The sequence below is a fragment of the Chrysoperla carnea genome, chromosome 2 (genome assembly GCF_905475395.1).
Source record: "Chrysoperla carnea chromosome 2, inChrCarn1.1, whole genome shotgun sequence".
Lineage (NCBI taxonomy): Eukaryota > Metazoa > Arthropoda > Insecta > Neuroptera > Chrysopidae > Chrysoperla > Chrysoperla carnea.
This window is the reverse complement of record NC_058338.1, coordinates 21,593,684-21,611,100: the sequence shown is the minus strand read 5'-3', so window position 1 is coordinate 21,611,100 and position 17,417 is coordinate 21,593,684. Positions and strand designations below refer to the sequence as shown.

The 17,417-nt window shown below is 27.6% G+C and overlaps 3 protein-coding genes across 4 annotated transcripts in view; 2 read left to right on the top strand and 1 right to left on the bottom strand.

Annotated features, from left to right (window-relative positions):
• Positions 1 to 1,326, top strand: part of LOC123291838 (myosin-VIIa) — a 93,421-nt gene extending 92,095 nt beyond the window's left edge. Inside the window, exons 22-23 of the mRNA XM_044872266.1 lie at positions 156 to 359; positions 994 to 1,326. Coding sequence (XP_044728201.1) covers positions 156 to 359; positions 994 to 1,245 — 456 coding nt within the window. The 3' untranslated portion in view covers positions 1,246 to 1,326. The remainder of the gene's footprint in view (positions 1 to 155; positions 360 to 993) is intronic.
• A 4,945-nt stretch (positions 1,327 to 6,271) lies between these two features.
• LOC123292042 (protein C3orf33) lies at positions 6,272 to 9,339 on the top strand. Its single transcript, XM_044872545.1, has 4 exons — positions 6,272 to 6,457; positions 6,569 to 6,628; positions 6,836 to 7,153; positions 7,691 to 9,339. The coding sequence occupies exons 1-4, from the start codon at positions 6,377 to 6,379 to the stop codon at positions 7,949 to 7,951; spliced, it is 720 nt and encodes a 239-aa protein (XP_044728480.1). The 5' UTR covers positions 6,272 to 6,376; the 3' UTR covers positions 7,952 to 9,339.
• A 2,818-nt stretch (positions 9,340 to 12,157) lies between these two features.
• Positions 12,158 to 16,977, bottom strand: LOC123293812. Of its 2 annotated transcripts, none has more exons than XM_044874746.1 (2): positions 16,795 to 16,977; positions 12,158 to 12,532 (listed from the first exon to the last, which is right to left on the bottom strand). In XM_044874746.1, exons 1-2 carry the CDS (start codon positions 16,915 to 16,917, stop codon positions 12,236 to 12,238), a joined length of 420 nt encoding a protein of 139 aa, XP_044730681.1. In that variant the 5' UTR covers positions 16,918 to 16,977; the 3' UTR covers positions 12,158 to 12,235. The 2 variants fall into 2 exon arrangements, with proteins under 2 accessions (XP_044730681.1, XP_044730680.1); XM_044874745.1 differs by having other exon boundaries at positions 12,158 to 12,535; positions 16,795 to 16,930.
• Positions 16,978 to 17,417: the final 440 nt, after the last annotated feature.

The window sequence follows — 17,417 nt, the reverse complement described above, 5'->3', positions numbered from 1 at the left end:
AAGAGAAATAAAAAGCACTCCGTTTTTTTTATTTTCTTTCTATCAAATTATACACTTTATTCGTTTTTATGTTTGTTAATTAATTTGCTTGCTCTGGTGGCGGTGTTGTGTGTTTATTTTGTATTGGTGTATATATGATGAAGCTGTACCCTCAGCAATCTTTTACATCGAATTGGCCGCGAGTCCTGTGGTTGGCTGTCGATCAAGTGGGATTACATCTCTTGGAGCATCGATCAAGGAATGCATTATGCACGTACGAGTATTCAAGTATTATGTCCTATTCACCGGCGCTTAACTGTTTGATGATCATCACGGGCACGGATAAGAAACAGAGTAAAGTGATTTTAACAACATCACAGGTAAATTATACAATTTTATGTTATTAGAAATTGGTTAACTCCACACTTTTTAGTCCAATATAAAGCTATCACTGTGAAATTGAAATCTTTATTACAAACCAAAAAACAAACAAACCTGTATTTTCTTAAGCACAACCAACCTATTCAATGAGTTTTGGGTGTGTACGATCCAAATATGGTGATTGGAGGATATTCATTGCATTACTGAATAAAAAAATGGAGACTATCTACTTTTTTTATTGAAAATCTCTAAAACACTAAAAAGAGCGGAGTTTATCTAAATATTATTTAATTTTTTAGTACTGAGATTAAAAAAAAAAAATTATTTTGTTATTTATGAAACAAAATTAACATAATTTTTTACTTTAAAAGTAAAATATAATTTTTTGTCATTGTGACTAATAAAAAGCAATATGAACTAAGAATCTTTTGAGGCGGCCACCAAATTAGTAGCGAGTACTTTCATCAGATCTCCGATTTCTAGACGATTCTTCTATTTAAAGACGTGCACTTTTTATTAAGCAAACAAGTGTTGTTTGAAACATTTTTTCATTAACTCTATAGATTCGACACAATTCTAGTTCAAAATTGTTGTTCAATAAAAAAATTCATCAATAAATTATTATTATTTTAGGCATTCCAAATAGCAACATTGATCCGCGAATATACCGAAGTAATACAGTCTGAATTGATGTCAGCAAGTATGACCGCTAGCATGACTTCATCAATGGGTCCAATATCACCACAAACAACAACACCAATACCAATGAATCAATCACATACCGGTACATTAGAATTACGTCGACGTGATCGAAGTACATCACGTAGTCGACCAGTTAGTATTCTACATAAACCAGCACCTTTAATCGAACCACAACCGAGTTAGAATAATTAATTTTTTAAACAAAATACGATTGAAAATTCGGCCAAAGACAAAGAAAATGTATTTATTTAATTAAATAAGTCTATTATTATATGCTTTAATGATAATTATAGCACTAATTAAAAAAATTTTAATTAAAAAAATGTTGAAATATTTAATTAATTTCTAAAAAAAATCAAAATGTATAAAATATTACGTATATTTAAGTATTAAAATAGTGTTTATTTCGACTGTTTAACTTATTAGTCAAATCATAAAAATATACAAATAATTCCTTCTATAACACATACGATAGAACTCGAATAGCACTCGGTTTTTGTGGTCTAAATTGTTTTTTTACATTTTAATAAAAAAAACAAAGAAAACATGTTAAATCAGTTAAATAAATTTCGAAATATCACAATATTTGAAACCAAGATGATATTTTATATTCCTGTCTCAATTAGCTAATTATTAATCATAAAACTAAATGTGTCCCGGAAGCAAACAATTTTTACCACACGTTAAAATTTATACTCCATACTATTTGTGCACCATACGAGCGAAGTACATAGTTATCGTATTAAAATTACATTCCATTGGGAAGTATATCATTTAAATGACTCTCGAGTCATAGTTTTATGTGAACCCGAAGAGATCGAAATTTTATCATTTAATTATTTTGGATTAATTTTATTTATTTGTTTACAATTTAGTTATTAATAAGAAACTAATATTCCATAATGTTGCCAAATGAAATTATACGAATTTACAAAAGAACTCACGTAAGCCTTTTACATTTTGAGTGCCGGTATAGAATTGTTGCTGTCTTTAAAACAAAAATTATGTGAATTAGCTATAGGTTTAAGTTAGCTATGGGTTGGCACATTACGGCAACAACTTAATACTTAGTATTGTTTTTTAAATCGATAAGTTAGTGCGGTAATTTGTTGACTTCTACGCACACGAATCTTATGTACGGAAAGCTCTCGTTTTTATATAAATTTTTATTTCAAGTATTGTGGTATTTCAATTTGTCTTTTGATATAATTAAATAATTAGTATATCTGATAGTGACCAATTTTTTTTTTTTTTAATTTTGATTATTTTTATTTACAATTTTAACGTTTTTTATGTCTTAGTTTGTCTCTTGGCAAATATTGATATTAGAAATAAAAGTATCTGTTGTTGAATTATACGAAATTATAAGAAATCTTAGTCGGTAACGTAAGTAAAGAGAAATTTTTAGTATATACACATTTATATGAATGTGTGAGTAAAAATAAATATGTATATGTTATAAAAATTTTTTGAGCGTTTTTTAAAATGTTTTTTAACTTTCAAAAATATAAAAATTCCCAAACATGAGAATTTTTTCTTTGCAGGATACAAAATTCTTTGTTATTATAAAGCTGCTTGTTTAAAAAGTTCATACTTTTTTCTGTATGAGAAAAACAAAATAGTTTTGACTATCATTAGGCTATATGTAAGTGGAACAAAAATACAAAAACTTAATTTCCACATTAACTTACACTAAGCCCAAACGCGAGAAAAAAGTTTCTATCTATCTATGATTCTTTAAAACGTCGCGGAAAACAGATTCAATTTATTTCTAATGCAATATACCTTCAACAATTTTTTACAAACGAACGATTGCCTGTACAAGGATTGTATATACTGAGTGTTAGAGTACATAACTTTAATAGGGTTATTATCGAAAGAAGGTAAGATCTAAAGGGTATGAAAGAATAGCTTAACATATTATAATTATGTAAAATGTACCTGTATTATTTGTTTTAATTAGCTATCTATTCATTTCATTTTAGTTCTCACCTTCTTTCGTGTTAACCCCAATAAACGTTATATGTATTTACACCCTGTTTAATTAACAAATATGAAAATCACTTAAAAGTTTCTTCTCAATTTTTTTAAAGAATTTAAATCTTAAAATTAGTCATAGACGTAAAATATGTAAAATATAGTTAACTTATTTAGTGACTAGTCAAACAAAAAAAAACTGAAACTCAAAATCGGGTATTTTTAATGTAAATATACAACAGAAAATGCATTTATATAAAAATATTCTCAATTGCGCTCCTTTTTATTATAAAAAAAAGTTATTAAATCAGAGAGAAATAATTTTTAAAATAAATTATCAATTTTATCACAAAAGCTGTGTATTCCAAAGTTTTTTTAATTTTACTTTAAAAACAAGAAAATTTACATGAAATTAATTTACAAAATACAAACAGAATACGTTGCGTAAGATTCCGTTTAATCAAAATACATTACAAATTTGTCTTGAATTTTACAAAGGGTACTGGGAAAAACATCTGATATTTTATCTATTCCGTATTACAAATAGACAAGTTATGATATTCAATTGTTAGACAATCATAACGAAATCGACCGAGAAAAAGAATAAATTAAGACTTGAAATAAAATTTGGAGTCTAGTAAATGTGCAAATTGGATGTTATTAATGGATATTATTACCTTGTCCACTCGTATCATGTTCAAAACTTCTGTTTTAGATCTTGTAAATTTCTATTCTAATGTTAAATTTTTGGTGCTTTATTTATTTATTTATTTATTACTTTATGTTCTTTGACAAGAATATCAGCATGTGGATGATATTTGATGCTTAAATTTTCTGTGATTATTATAACTTAACACATACAGCTATTACACGTGATGCTTTTGCAACGTTTTAACCAATCCTTACATTATTTTTCACAAATATATGCCCTTTTTTTATCTCGTAATGGCATAATCTTTCATTGGATTGGTAACTGGTTCAATCGATGAAAGTATACTCAAATATAAATTGAGTTCATTTTAACAGAACCTACTACTCACATGATATTAGCAATAAAGACGCAAATATTTGCTTAGTGTCGCTGAATTTGTGTTAATGGTTGTGGTTAGAGGCCACGACGCATAAATCGCTATATCCGGGCATTTAGTGCTCCGAATTCCGAAAATTTTTTTGAATATTAGGAATAAATACATTTACGTGATTCGAATTGTTTAATATCTGAATTACAAATTACTTGTTCTTTATACGGCTATTATAAAATTGTCCATAATGCTCTTGCCAGAAAATAGCTAATTGCCCATTCTACTGTCACAACGTAATCCTTGAGAAATGAGTATATAAATCGATTCAATCGTGACAAAAATACTGGAGCACTTGTAAATGAAACTACAAGCAGCTCGTGCAATAGTACGGTTGTCTATTGACCTAACTTTATCGAATAACTGAACACCACTAGATAGTTGATGATAAATAACTTATTGCACTTGTTGCACAGTATATTATTCTTTAGTGGAATTTTGGGGAAAAAGTTTTTAAAAAGTTCGAAAAAAAGCATTTACGTGTGGTAAATTGAATAAATATTTATTCTATCCATTATACTTTATATACGAGCATATAACATTGTTAGCGGAAATTCGCAAAATGAAAGTCTAAAACAGATTGAATTGGTAACAAATTTAAACAATTTTGGTTTAACAAACTTCAATATTTTATTGTAAAAACAAAATCGATTTTTCTTATTCTAATTTTAAAGATTATTTGTTCAATCGAAATTTGTTTTAATTAATTAGCAATTAAATCCGCTTTAATTAAGTACATTCATTTTTCGTGTTTATCCCTTACCAATGTCATTTGCAATTACACGGCATATAAAACAAAATATTAAATTGTTTTGTATAATTTTATTATGAAAAGCATAAAAAAATCCAATACATGAAAATATTAATTGTATATTTCGTCACGCGTAACCAACGATTGAGTTAAGAAAGGAAAAATTTTTTGAGTATTTGTACCTTAATGAAATTATTTTTAATTTTTAATGTTTATTGAAATTTTAATAATGAAATTAAATTATGATGATTAAATTTTATCATAAATATAAAGCTAATAAAGCTCTTGGACTGGTTACAATCGACTAATATACATGCGTAAATATATATTATATAATGTATGAGATACTTGAAAAAAGTATATCTAATTTATAAACGATATTAAAATATATTATTTAAAAATTTTGTATTGTATTTAATTTTTGAATCTCCTTTAATCCTATTACCATTTTGTATGTAATTAACACATTGAATAATTATTACAATAATTATTATAATAATAAAATAATCACACACACTATTAGATGATAAAGATTTTAAACCTTTAAAACCTTATTCGCTTTAACAGTCCAAAAATTTCTTCAATTCTTCTATTATACAGAAGTTAAGACGTTCACCCATTTGGAATACTTTGGCCGCAAAAAACATATCTCTGCTGCAACTTTTTTAGTTAATTTTGCCGAATTAATGTAATTTTTGAAAGGGAGCAATTATTGTTCAAAATATATAATACGACACACCCATAAACCATGTAGCCCGACCAAGAGGGGAAAAAGGACTAGCTCAAAAGCTACGCTGACCTACGTAAGGATCTAAATTTTTTGCCTCAATGAAATTACTTTGCAGTTTAATTTTTGAGATATGAATATTTAATTTCAAACATTGGGTACTTTTAAATTTTACATGCCATATTCTTACAAGCCGTAATGCTAGTATTTCAGAAAATACAAAATGTATTCTTGGCTTGACAATAAAAAAAACTACGTTTCATCCTAGGGGGAGGGGTCATAGTACAGGCTACGAACGATAGGATACATGAAGATAGGATACTTGGATGAAAGGAGGGGTTCCAAAGAGGCCAGAATTGAGCCACGTAGTTTATGGACGCTTTCATATCGGAAATAGATGGATGTATGAAAATAAGATTTTGGATATTTTATAAAATAATAAAGCTGCCAGAAAGTAATTATTAGCGAAATAAATAATTATTAGAACTTATAAAAAATTTATTTTTTTAGTTCATCAAAAAACAAACGATAAAAAAAATCTTATCACCTATAGACGTACAAACGTCTCGTCTCACAGACGGCAGATTATTTTAGTACGTCTATGGATTCATTTAAACCATGAACCACATGAAGTTGGCAATTTGCCAAATAACACTGAAGTGAGAAAATAGTAAGTAATCGTGGATAAAAAATAACAGTTTGTTTTTGACATTTGATGGTCTAGAAAAGTTAAGTAATATTTTAAAAATATCACGAACGAGATCATAATTTCTATTTAAAATGGAAAATGTAATATTAGATAAATCAAATATATTCAACAAATTTGCGTCATTAATGGATAATAATACTAGAGGAGTTCAGGTGCGTAATATAAATTATCACTTTTGCCATTTTTAATAAATACGATCAGGAATAAACAAAATCGTAGACAATTTGTTAATAACAATTCTAATACGTACAATTTTTTTTTAGATTGGAATTTATTCAGTCGCAGTTGTTGGATTAGCTGTGGCAATAAGATCAGTACGACCTGTAAGTTATTTAAATACTTCAATTATATTTCTTATCTGAAAGTCATGAATTTTGCCATTTTTTATTGTCCTTAGATTTCTTATTTTAATTCCTTCCACACGATATATAAAAATTTAAAATTGTCCTAGTTATTATGAACTTTTGTTCTTCGATATCTCATTAAATGGGTGTTATAATTTTCGATTTATTTTAATCTTTTATTTTTAGTTCAGTCGCTTTGTAAAACCATCAGATATTCCAAAAACTTTTCTAATGTCACGAATGAAATTGTCTGGCAAAGTTACACGTATTGAACCGGGAGGCGGACCATTGTTAATGGTTCAACACCGTCCTTTATTGCCATTAATTCCACGCTCCAATCAAGGAGATGGTCTTCCAGTTCGTGTTGCTGGTGTAAATATCACCGGGAATGGTGTTAGTTGGTTACAAACAATTGTTTCAGGAAACGACGTCACATTTGTTCCATTACAAAAACAACCACAATATGTTGTTTGTGAGGTTACAATGAAACATCAATCATTTCAGGTACATAAATTGATAACAGAAAATTTTACGAAGCTAATATAGTCTTTATGCAACATTAAAATAGCGAAAAACCAAAAAAAAAAATTCGATTTGACTTTAAATACGTCCTCTTTCTCGACAAAAATAGTTTACATGATTATTTCTCTATCGGATGGTTGCGTTATCGTGCCATAAAATCTACGATTTGTTATTCGGTGTTCCCTCGTTTTGACCAAGAATATTCTTCACTGACTGTCTATTCTTTCGAAACGTATTAATTTATGATAGTTGAGCCTCCAACATTTTAACGAATTTGTACACGAAATTTTGTTAGCAGCAAACATTTAAGACAAGTCCTTTGTTCAGTCATTTCATTTAATCGCAAAACTCGTCACACACTACTTGGGATGTACATTAGTAATTTAACCAGCTTCTGTAAACAAAATTCGATAAATCGAGCCCATTTTTTTTACAAATTCTCGATATTTTTTGACATTGCTAAGAATACAAAATGAAGAAAATTAAATTACTAAATATTTTTAATTGTATAATTTTTAGACAACGTCAACCTTAAACATTGGTGAAGAATTAGTTGCATTAGGTTTTGGTACAGTTGCTGTAATGGATCCACATTTATCGAATAACGAACGATACCAAGCATATTACAAACGATTATTAGCAGCCGAGACACGTGCGGAAAAACAACGAATGGGTGTATGGCATTATAATAGTCCATCACCTCCGTGGCATTCTAGATTAATCGCTCAATTATGGAGTAGCACTAAAAATAATCTAGTGCCAAGATTGTCCCGTGCTTAGTACTTATTTTAAAAACAAATATTATTATTTTAATTTTAACAACGTAGATAAAAAAATAAAAACAAACAAAAAAACAGAAAAAAACCATCTTCTAAGCGTTATTGTTTTGTGTTTAGTAGCGTATGCAGAAAAATTTTTTTTGAAGAAAATCGGTAATTATTCTATAAATTTTCGGAAGAGGATCTGTTCGCCTCCTCTCTTCCTCTGCATATGTACTATTTTATGGAAGATATATTGTAATTTAATAACACTTAACATTGCATTTTTATTTTTGATGTTATTTTATTGTTTTTTAATATTAAGGGCGGGTTATACTCACATGTGCGATTATAAAGATTGCATTATTTTGGGTAGATTGAATTGAATCGGGGTACGAGCAGCAAGATAATCGTGACATAAATCATAGTTTTATCTTTCTTGTAAATATGCAAAAAAATTTTGTCAGTTTAATGGTGTGAAAGTTATTGTGGATAAAATAAACGGCCTTAAACCGTAGGTTTATATTCTTTTATAATCAACTTACCCAATGCTGCCATATTCCGGTACTTCACCAGAGAAATAAACTTATACTGTCCAAATTAAAGGCTTTAGATTTGGCCTAAAACGTTTTTTAGGATTTCAACGTTTCACGTAAAAGGGTTTCTTAAAATTTTGTCATGCAGATTTAATTTAATTTACCCAAATACATGTACATTAATAAGACTGAAAAAATACATTAAAAAGGTTTAAATATGAAATCATAATGGATAAAAGATTTTAAATATGAAATCATAATGGATTCTTTTTTTTGATGAAACTCAGCATTCATTTTGATTTTTCATATTCATTCTAGGCGCCATGTTAACAATTTTAAACGATTTTACGCTTGGAAGATTTAGATAATTTAAATATTATTAATAATAATACAGTCAGTGTATTAGAAACTATTGACTAATAAAAAATTAATTAATTAAAATGGAATAAGTCAAGGATAAATTAGGTAAAAGCGAGAATAATGTCTAGAATTGAAGCATGAAAAGGAGCACTGAATCACACGATGATATTTGTGTGCTACGTAACACGAGGTTTATAAAAACATGATGGAAAGCATTCATATGAGCAAACCTAAACAAAACTGATCACCGATTAAATTAGTTTTGTGCCTCAAAATTTCATTTTTGTTTTCAATTAAACACGAAAAGAACGCTGTAATCTTATTTTTCACATTCGAATGTGAATTTTTTGGGTTTTCACATCAGTGTTTGTTTATCAATCCCCATATTTCAATTGTTTTCGCAGTTATAGATCATTAATTCAACGTAAACGGAAATGAGATAATTTTTATCAACCTCAATTTCTCGCCTCTAAAAGATTATTGTTAAATATTTGTCAATTAATACAATCAAATATAAATTTATATTTTGCATGCTTTGTTTTTTATTTAAAAAAAAGACTACAAAAGAAAAAAAAGTGCCACTTTATGAAAATGTCGCAAATTGAACATAATTTTTTTTAAATTGGTCTATGAATTTTAAATCCTTAACCTACTCGAAATCACCATCTTTAAAGTTGGTTTTTTAAAATAAAATTCATACGGAGAAGTTTTATACGATTGTACTGATTTTATAGAAATGGGTATATTTTATATAAATGAATTTGACTAAATCGAAAACGCAGAATTAACTAAATTGTATGTAATGTATCAAACAAATACACTGATCAGGGTGGTATCTGAAAATGGAATTCTGAGATTTTTTAAATGGGGGGCAAATTATTTGATGTATGACTTTTTTACCTAACAATAATTGTTATTTTAGTTAACTATTAAGAATACGTATTTTATTTTTGTGTCATATTACGATTCATCAAAAATCAAGCTAGAAAAAAGAGTATTGGATAGGAGAAAGCCTTCGCAAGAGTCACCATTTTTATCCAAATGTCCATTATTGTCGATATTTTTCTCCATGTCTTTTATATTATTTTTTAATTTATTTTTTTAATCGTCATATTTGAAATGCTGTGATGAATTATTATATTTCATTAGAAAATACCTTCTTCTATCCAACACTTGCCACTCTGTTAATATTTTGAAAATTAAAAGAACACAACTACTGGAAATTAAAATAAAATCTTACAGAAAAGAAAAATAAACTTATTTAGTGCTTCCTGGATACCTTCTTATAAGGCAACACAATATTCTTAGAAAAATTATGTATATATAAATAAATAAAAGTTTTGTACATTAAAATTCTAATTTAGATTTACGATGCATTCTTTAGATAAACAGAAGATTCATTTTCTGGATAGACTACAACAAATATACTCATTTAATCAGTTGTTTTGAAGTAAAGTAGTACTCTCGATCATAGAGTTCCTGTTCAAAATTTAATGAAACTTGGCACATTAGTACATTATAAGCCAGGTATATTTCCAAAGAGCTGCAGAGAACCAGAAAAAAGATATTTAAAAAAAATTTGCCTATAACATTGATTCTTATGAGAAAACAAAAATTTTATTTTATAAAAAGTACCGTTCAGATTACAATGTAATTGGTATCAATGGAATGAATACAATTTTTTGAACATATTTTAACTCACAAATCGAGCTTCAGAGCTTGTGATAAGAATAATTAGGAAAATTAATGAAATTAGAGGTAAATTTGCAGTTGTACATGTGTATTGAATATATGCATACGTATAATGTTTTGTATACTGTTGTCACAAATAGTACATGATTATAGCAGCATGTTTTTATAGACTTGACTATAGCGAAAATACTCTTATGAAAGTTTTCAAGAGTTTTTTTTCTAAACAAAAACTAAGCAATCATTTAATCACTAGATAACTATGAAATTATCTTAATTTTAAAATTTGGAAGACTGCTGTATGGCTTGAAATATTTGGGCACTTACATATAAAAAAAAACTGATTACAAGGAGACTCTTAATACGTCGTTACTATGATAACATTTTAATAAATGGTCTGAATAATGCAAATTATATTTAATTGTTTTTTGAGACTGAATTTGAAGTTAATTTTACAAAATTAAAATGTAATTAAGGTAGACTTAATAACTGTGTCATTTGTGACAGGAATCTTCTACGTAATCAAGCACTAAATAAACTATGAAAGTAGTGCAGGTTGATTATAAATGGATTGTTTTAGGGTTGATTCACATTAAAACTGAATCTATTTATACTTTTGGCCTGACTCGGGACCCATTTTGTATTTCATTTATCAATATTGATAAAAAAAAAGGATGAATCTGAAGTGTGTACAAAAACTAAACATCATTAGGATATTGATTTGATCTAATTCAGAACTCCACAAGATAAATAAATCGTGCCATATATGGCGATGATAGATAATTTTTGTTATATTTCCTAGTGGAAATATTTCGAAAGTCTTAAAAAGTTTTACTAATTCTGAAAAACTTCTTTTGTATTAGTACTTCTTCTTAAGTCTTTTGCGTGAAATATTTTCACAAGGGCTTAAAATACAGTATCTTTCATCTTCGAATATTGGATACACAACAAACATAACAGCTCGATTGGATTTGGAATTGCGAAATCCTCCTTCTGAGCGCGGTAAGATGTGATATGACCAATTCATGTAATTTTCATTCAACCTCGCATTCAACCTGTTATAATCTAGTATCTTATATATATCAAATTATTGCGGGTTTGCTGTTTTTCATTGGCCTAAAAATTTGTCCTTATAATTAACGATGACTATATACCCAGAAAATGTGTTCTGGTAATGAATTATGTGAAGAAAAGATTAAATTAGAAAATCGCGTATATTAATTCGAACTAATTTGCTTGGATGCGAAAATGTGGAAAAAGTTTAGAAATTTTGATAGTATATTGGGAATTTTATACAAGAAAATTTGGGAAAATTTTGAATAATAATAAAATGAGATTGATTGAAAACAGTCAACAATTTTTCTTTCTGTAAAATACTTTTTACTATTTCTTGTATTAATATTGTTATAAATAATAAACGTTAAGAATAAATTAATTTTGATTGTTTTTTTTTTTTTTTTAATATCATGATTTATTCTCATGATGACGCTGGCTTTGAGCGGCAAATTAAAGTTACACCTAGCTGACAAAAATAAAGTTGAAGTCGAACGTCAAGCGTCAGTATCAAATTGTAAAAAAGTAGCTACAAAAAATTTTATTAATATCGAAATTCCTATCCAATTAAATTAACTTTATTCTCTTCCAATTACTAGAACAAACCATTTTGAAACATTTCTATTTTTGACTACTTAAATAAAACAAAAATACTAAAAATATATTTATCATTGATTATTATAAGCTGGAATCATCATTTGAGTTAATCGATTCATCAATGGGAAAGGTCCATTGTATTTTCCTCCATCCGATCCAAATTCATCATTTGAATTGTTAAACAGTCCTGCAAACATTCTTGTAGGATTAAATATTTGTTGACCAAGTGATGTAATTATTTGAAGGATTTTTTGTATTGTTTGTAAATCAATTGGTAAAGGAAGTCCTGGTAATAATTGACTAATACCTTGTACTGATCCCGTATCCCTTTGATTCCGGTATACATCAACTGGGATTACAGATGAATCCTGTTGAAGAAAGAATTAAATTAATTTATATAAAAAGTAAGTATATTTATAAATTTTTGAATTTTAATGATTTTCATTGTCTGTTTTCTCGGTCATATGGCTTCAAAAAAGTCGGGGAAAAAATTAGCCCATTTATCAAGACATTTACTTTCATTTAAAAAAAAGTAAAAAAAATGTGAAAAAGGTCTATTATACTTTAATATCTGGATGACCGAGCTTTGCTCGGTTATTCGCCAATAGATGTCAGCAAGAGTCATATTTTTCACTTTAGACTACTCAAACGCCTCCTTTTTGTTATGTTATAATTTGCATTGTATTTCATTAACTACGTTATACACCAATAGATGTCTGATGAATTTTTTTCACTTTAGACTACTCAAACGCCTCCTTTTTGTTATGTTATAATTTGCATTGTATTTCATTAACTACGTTATACACCAATAGATGTCTGATGAATTTTTCATGAAAAGACGGATAAAAGGACATTTCTGATAAATGGAACCTAACTAGATCGACTTATCGCCCCAAAAAACCCCTACATACTCACTTTCATGAAAATCGTTGGAGCCATTTCCAAGATCGTTGATATATATATATATATATATATATATATATATATATATATATATATACAAGAATTGCTCGTTTAAATATATAAGATTTTCACAAATAAAATCAATTATGTTAATGCAAATTTGTATTACGATTTAATGTTAATTCTGTTTTGTGTTCAAAGCAGGTGTTTGTTTGAAATTGAATATTATATTATTTATTTTAAATTAAGGAAACGACCTGACACCCTACATTAATTTTACGATATGGGTTATATCTTTTTCAAAATGTTTTTCGCCAAATTCTGTTTTTTAACAATAAATTGCTCATTTTGATTATTTCTTCAAAAATTTACTTATTTTACATATTCATTCAAATAGATATTATACCATCTGCTCAACTATAATTAAAATTTTACACACAGGTATAAAATAATTGTCTGAATCGAGGGCATATATTTTTATTTATCATTATCATACTATTGCTAAAATAAACATGTGTTCTAAAGGTTAAATTTTTTATGAGGGTATCGTTTTATTTGATGATGCCGGAATTTTTCATTTTTTACTATAAATGTAAAACAACTTTTAAATTTACTTTATATATTTAAAAAAATGTTTAATAAATCATAAATTCGTTGGCGCTTTTCAAATTAATAAATTTTAGTTCTGTAGAAACAAAAAGAATTTGATAAATTTTTTGCAAGTTAATTAAAAACTATTTTAAGAATGAGTTAGGTAGATTTGGATAATTAACCTAGATGTAACATTAGTTTGGTAGTTAATTACAATGTATTTGTTATCTAAGATAATATACAAAACCTGCTCGTTCAGAGGTTGAGATACACCTGTTATCAAGCGTTCTTTTTTTGAGTTTTTTAATGTTTGGCAATTTTTTTAATTGAATGGTCGGTGTATGCCTATAATTATACTCAAACAATATGCCCTCCATGTGCGGCTTACACTGTCGTTGGTATGACGACAAGAGCGAGCACCCGATTGTTCCGATGGGGGTAATTTGGGTAATTTTGACCCAGAAATTATAAAAATCAGGTTATTTTAATGATTGGATGCAGAGTTTCTGAGATATTGCAATATTTGTAATCGATTTTAGTCCGTATCTCAAAAAAATATTCGACCAGTCGTCAAATGCACCCGATTTTTGTACTTTTTGGGTCAAAATTACCTAATATACTGAGTTTTATCAAAATTGGAGATACAAAAATTTTTTCGATTTTTTGCAATTTTTTTAAGGAGTACCCCTCTGAAAAAATCGAGAAAAACACAAAAAAAATTTTTGTTTTGGAATTTGATGAAACTCAGTGAATGGGGTAATTTTGATCCAAAAAGTACAAAAATCAGGTTAATTTAATGATTGGATGCAGAGTTTCGGAGATATTGCAATATTTGGATCGATTTTAGTCCGTATCTCAAAAAATATTCGACCAGTCGTCAAATGCACCCGATTTTTGTACTTTTTGGGTCAAAATTACCTTATATACTGAGTTTTATCAAAATTGGAGATACAAAAAAATTCTCGATTTTTTGCAATTTTTTTAAGGGGTACCCCTTTGAAAAAATCGAGAAAAACAAAAAAAAAATTTTGTTTTGTAATTTGAAGAAACTCAGTGGATGGGGTAATTTTGATCCAAAAAGTACAAAAATCAGGTTAATTTAAGGATTGGATGCAGAGTTTCGGAGATATTGCAATATTTGGATCGATTTTAGTCCGTATCTCAAAAAATATTCGACCAGTCGTCAAATGCACCCGATTTTTGTACTTTTTTTGTCAAAATTACCTTATATACTGAGTTTTATCAAAATTGGAGATACAAAAATTTACTCGATTTTTTGCAATTTTTTTAAGGGCAATTTTATACCCTTTTGAAAAAATCGAGAAAAACACAAAAAAAATATTGTTTTAGAATTTGATGAAACTCAGTGGATGGGGTAATTTTGGTCCAAAAAGTATAAAAAACAGGTTAGTTTAATTAAAAAAATTAAAATCCATAAAATTGTGAACTAAAGGAAGGATAAGTGAGGACTATAAGGTGGACAGTCTAAAGGAGAAATTGCCCAGCAAAGCGGGCGGGTATCTGCTAGTAAAAAATAAAAAGGCGAATAAGGAAAGAGATCAGGAGATAACACAGGTATATCAAAAAAGCGGGCCCAAATATTAATGTTTGGTAAAATGTGAATTTGTACATTTTACCATTTATTTTACTCTTGACAGATACACTGAACCACTAGCCCGTACTTCTCTCCCCTTTCATCAGTATCTAGCCAATTTATATTCAAATTTCAATTTCTATTATAAATAAATTAAATTAAAATATCCTAAAAAAATATAAAACCATTCTTATTGTCAAATAATGGTTAATTTTAGATACATATCAAAAGCTGCATGAAGTAGGGTAAATTTTTTGTTTGAAAAGATTATTTATGTTTCATTTCATAGGAGGACCTTTTTTTTGCACAAAATAAAAAAAAAACCAAGTGTATTATTTTTGCAAACAAAAAGAAGAACTAATTTTTCTAATACATCATTTATTTTATAACTATGGGACATATAAGAATACATTTTTTTTTTATATTACATTTCCTTTTCATAAATTTTAAAATGACAAGTTACCAAAAAAAAAAAAACATTCAAACTAAAAAGTTTTATTGATTTTTATGTTTAGATATATTGTAAAAAAAAAAAGAAGTAATGTGCAAATAAAAGAATAAAATGTCAGTCTGTCTATTAAATACACAATAGATTTGACAATATTTTTTGAAATTTATCACAAATTTGAATTGACACAAGGCTTTCGTTTCGTAAATTCGGCATGTCATTCTTCTTATAATATATACTAGCTCGGTCCGTTAGGAATTCCGCAGTGCGGTATCCGTGGTTAAATAACTTTCTTCTTTAGAACTTGGGAAAATTAGATGAAAATTAAAAGTAAAATTATATTATTGATCCATTGAACATTTAGCACTGCTTCTTCTTTGAATTTCGTAACAAATTCTTCAAAAAAACAAGAATTAAAAAACAACACCCTTACATTAAAAAACATACATATGCATGTAGTTATACATATCTGTATATGTATTTGCCTATACACACAGGCATAAATTATGCAAATAAGTCCATTTTTCGTCTTTAATTTAGCTATAACATGAAATCCTGTCATTGCCATGACTTGTGACTATGGGAACTTTTTTAAACTATCATTTAAAAAAACAAGAATTAAAAAACAACTCACTTACATTAAAAAACATACATATGCATGTAGTTATACATATCTGTATATGTATTTGCCTATACACACAGGCATAAATTATGCAAATAAGTCCATTTTTCGTCTTTAATTTAGCTATAACATGAAATCCTGTCATTGCCATGACTTGTGACTATGGGAACTTTTCTTTAGAATGACTTATCAATTATCATTCGCCAAAATTTGAAAAAGTTTGACCGAAATTCAGATTATATCTAATTTTTGCGAGGTCCTTTTTTTTTATATACTTATTTAATCGGACCTATCTAAGTCGAGCTACGAAAAACGATTAACCTCTACTAACTCAATACATGTTAAGTGAGCTTTACTAAGTTCAAAATAAATTTGAGATTTGACTAAGCATTTCTAACGAATGAAGCATTTGAATTGAGAGGTAAGTTCAATAATAAACGTAAAATAAATTTACTTTAATATAAAATCATACCTGTAATTGTGGAAGAACTGGTGCTGAATATACACAACCTAATCCAAATATTATTAAACAAGCTAATAAATAAAACCGCCATATAGACCCATTATTATCACAAATTTTCATAAAAATATTCATTTTAAAAATTATTTTAGGTAGAGCCAATTTTATTGTTTTATTACTGATTGGAAATTTTATAATAATAAATTTTCCTTTTTCTTTTGTTAAGAAAAACAAAATAATTTTTTTTTAATATGAAGATTGATGTAAAAATTATAGTTGGAGTGTCCCACTAAAACATAGTTTTTTTATAGAAAGTTTAACGTTTTTTTGTGTTTGCGACTAAAACTTTCATTATGATAGATATCTCAATTAAGGAAGCATGAGCAAAATGTAGCAACGCTCAGTAAAAGCCTTGATTATACGTTTAAATAAAATCTGAAATTTTTTTGCGATTTTGACCGATTATTTTTTTAATAAATAATTGACTTCAAAAGTATTCATATTTAGCATTGATCTTACGGGAAATCGACTGATAGACGAGATATTTTGACAATTTTCAGACAGATTTGAACGTAGAACATGAACATTGTTAAGATTTAATTGACCCATTTGCAAATAAAATAGATAATCACATT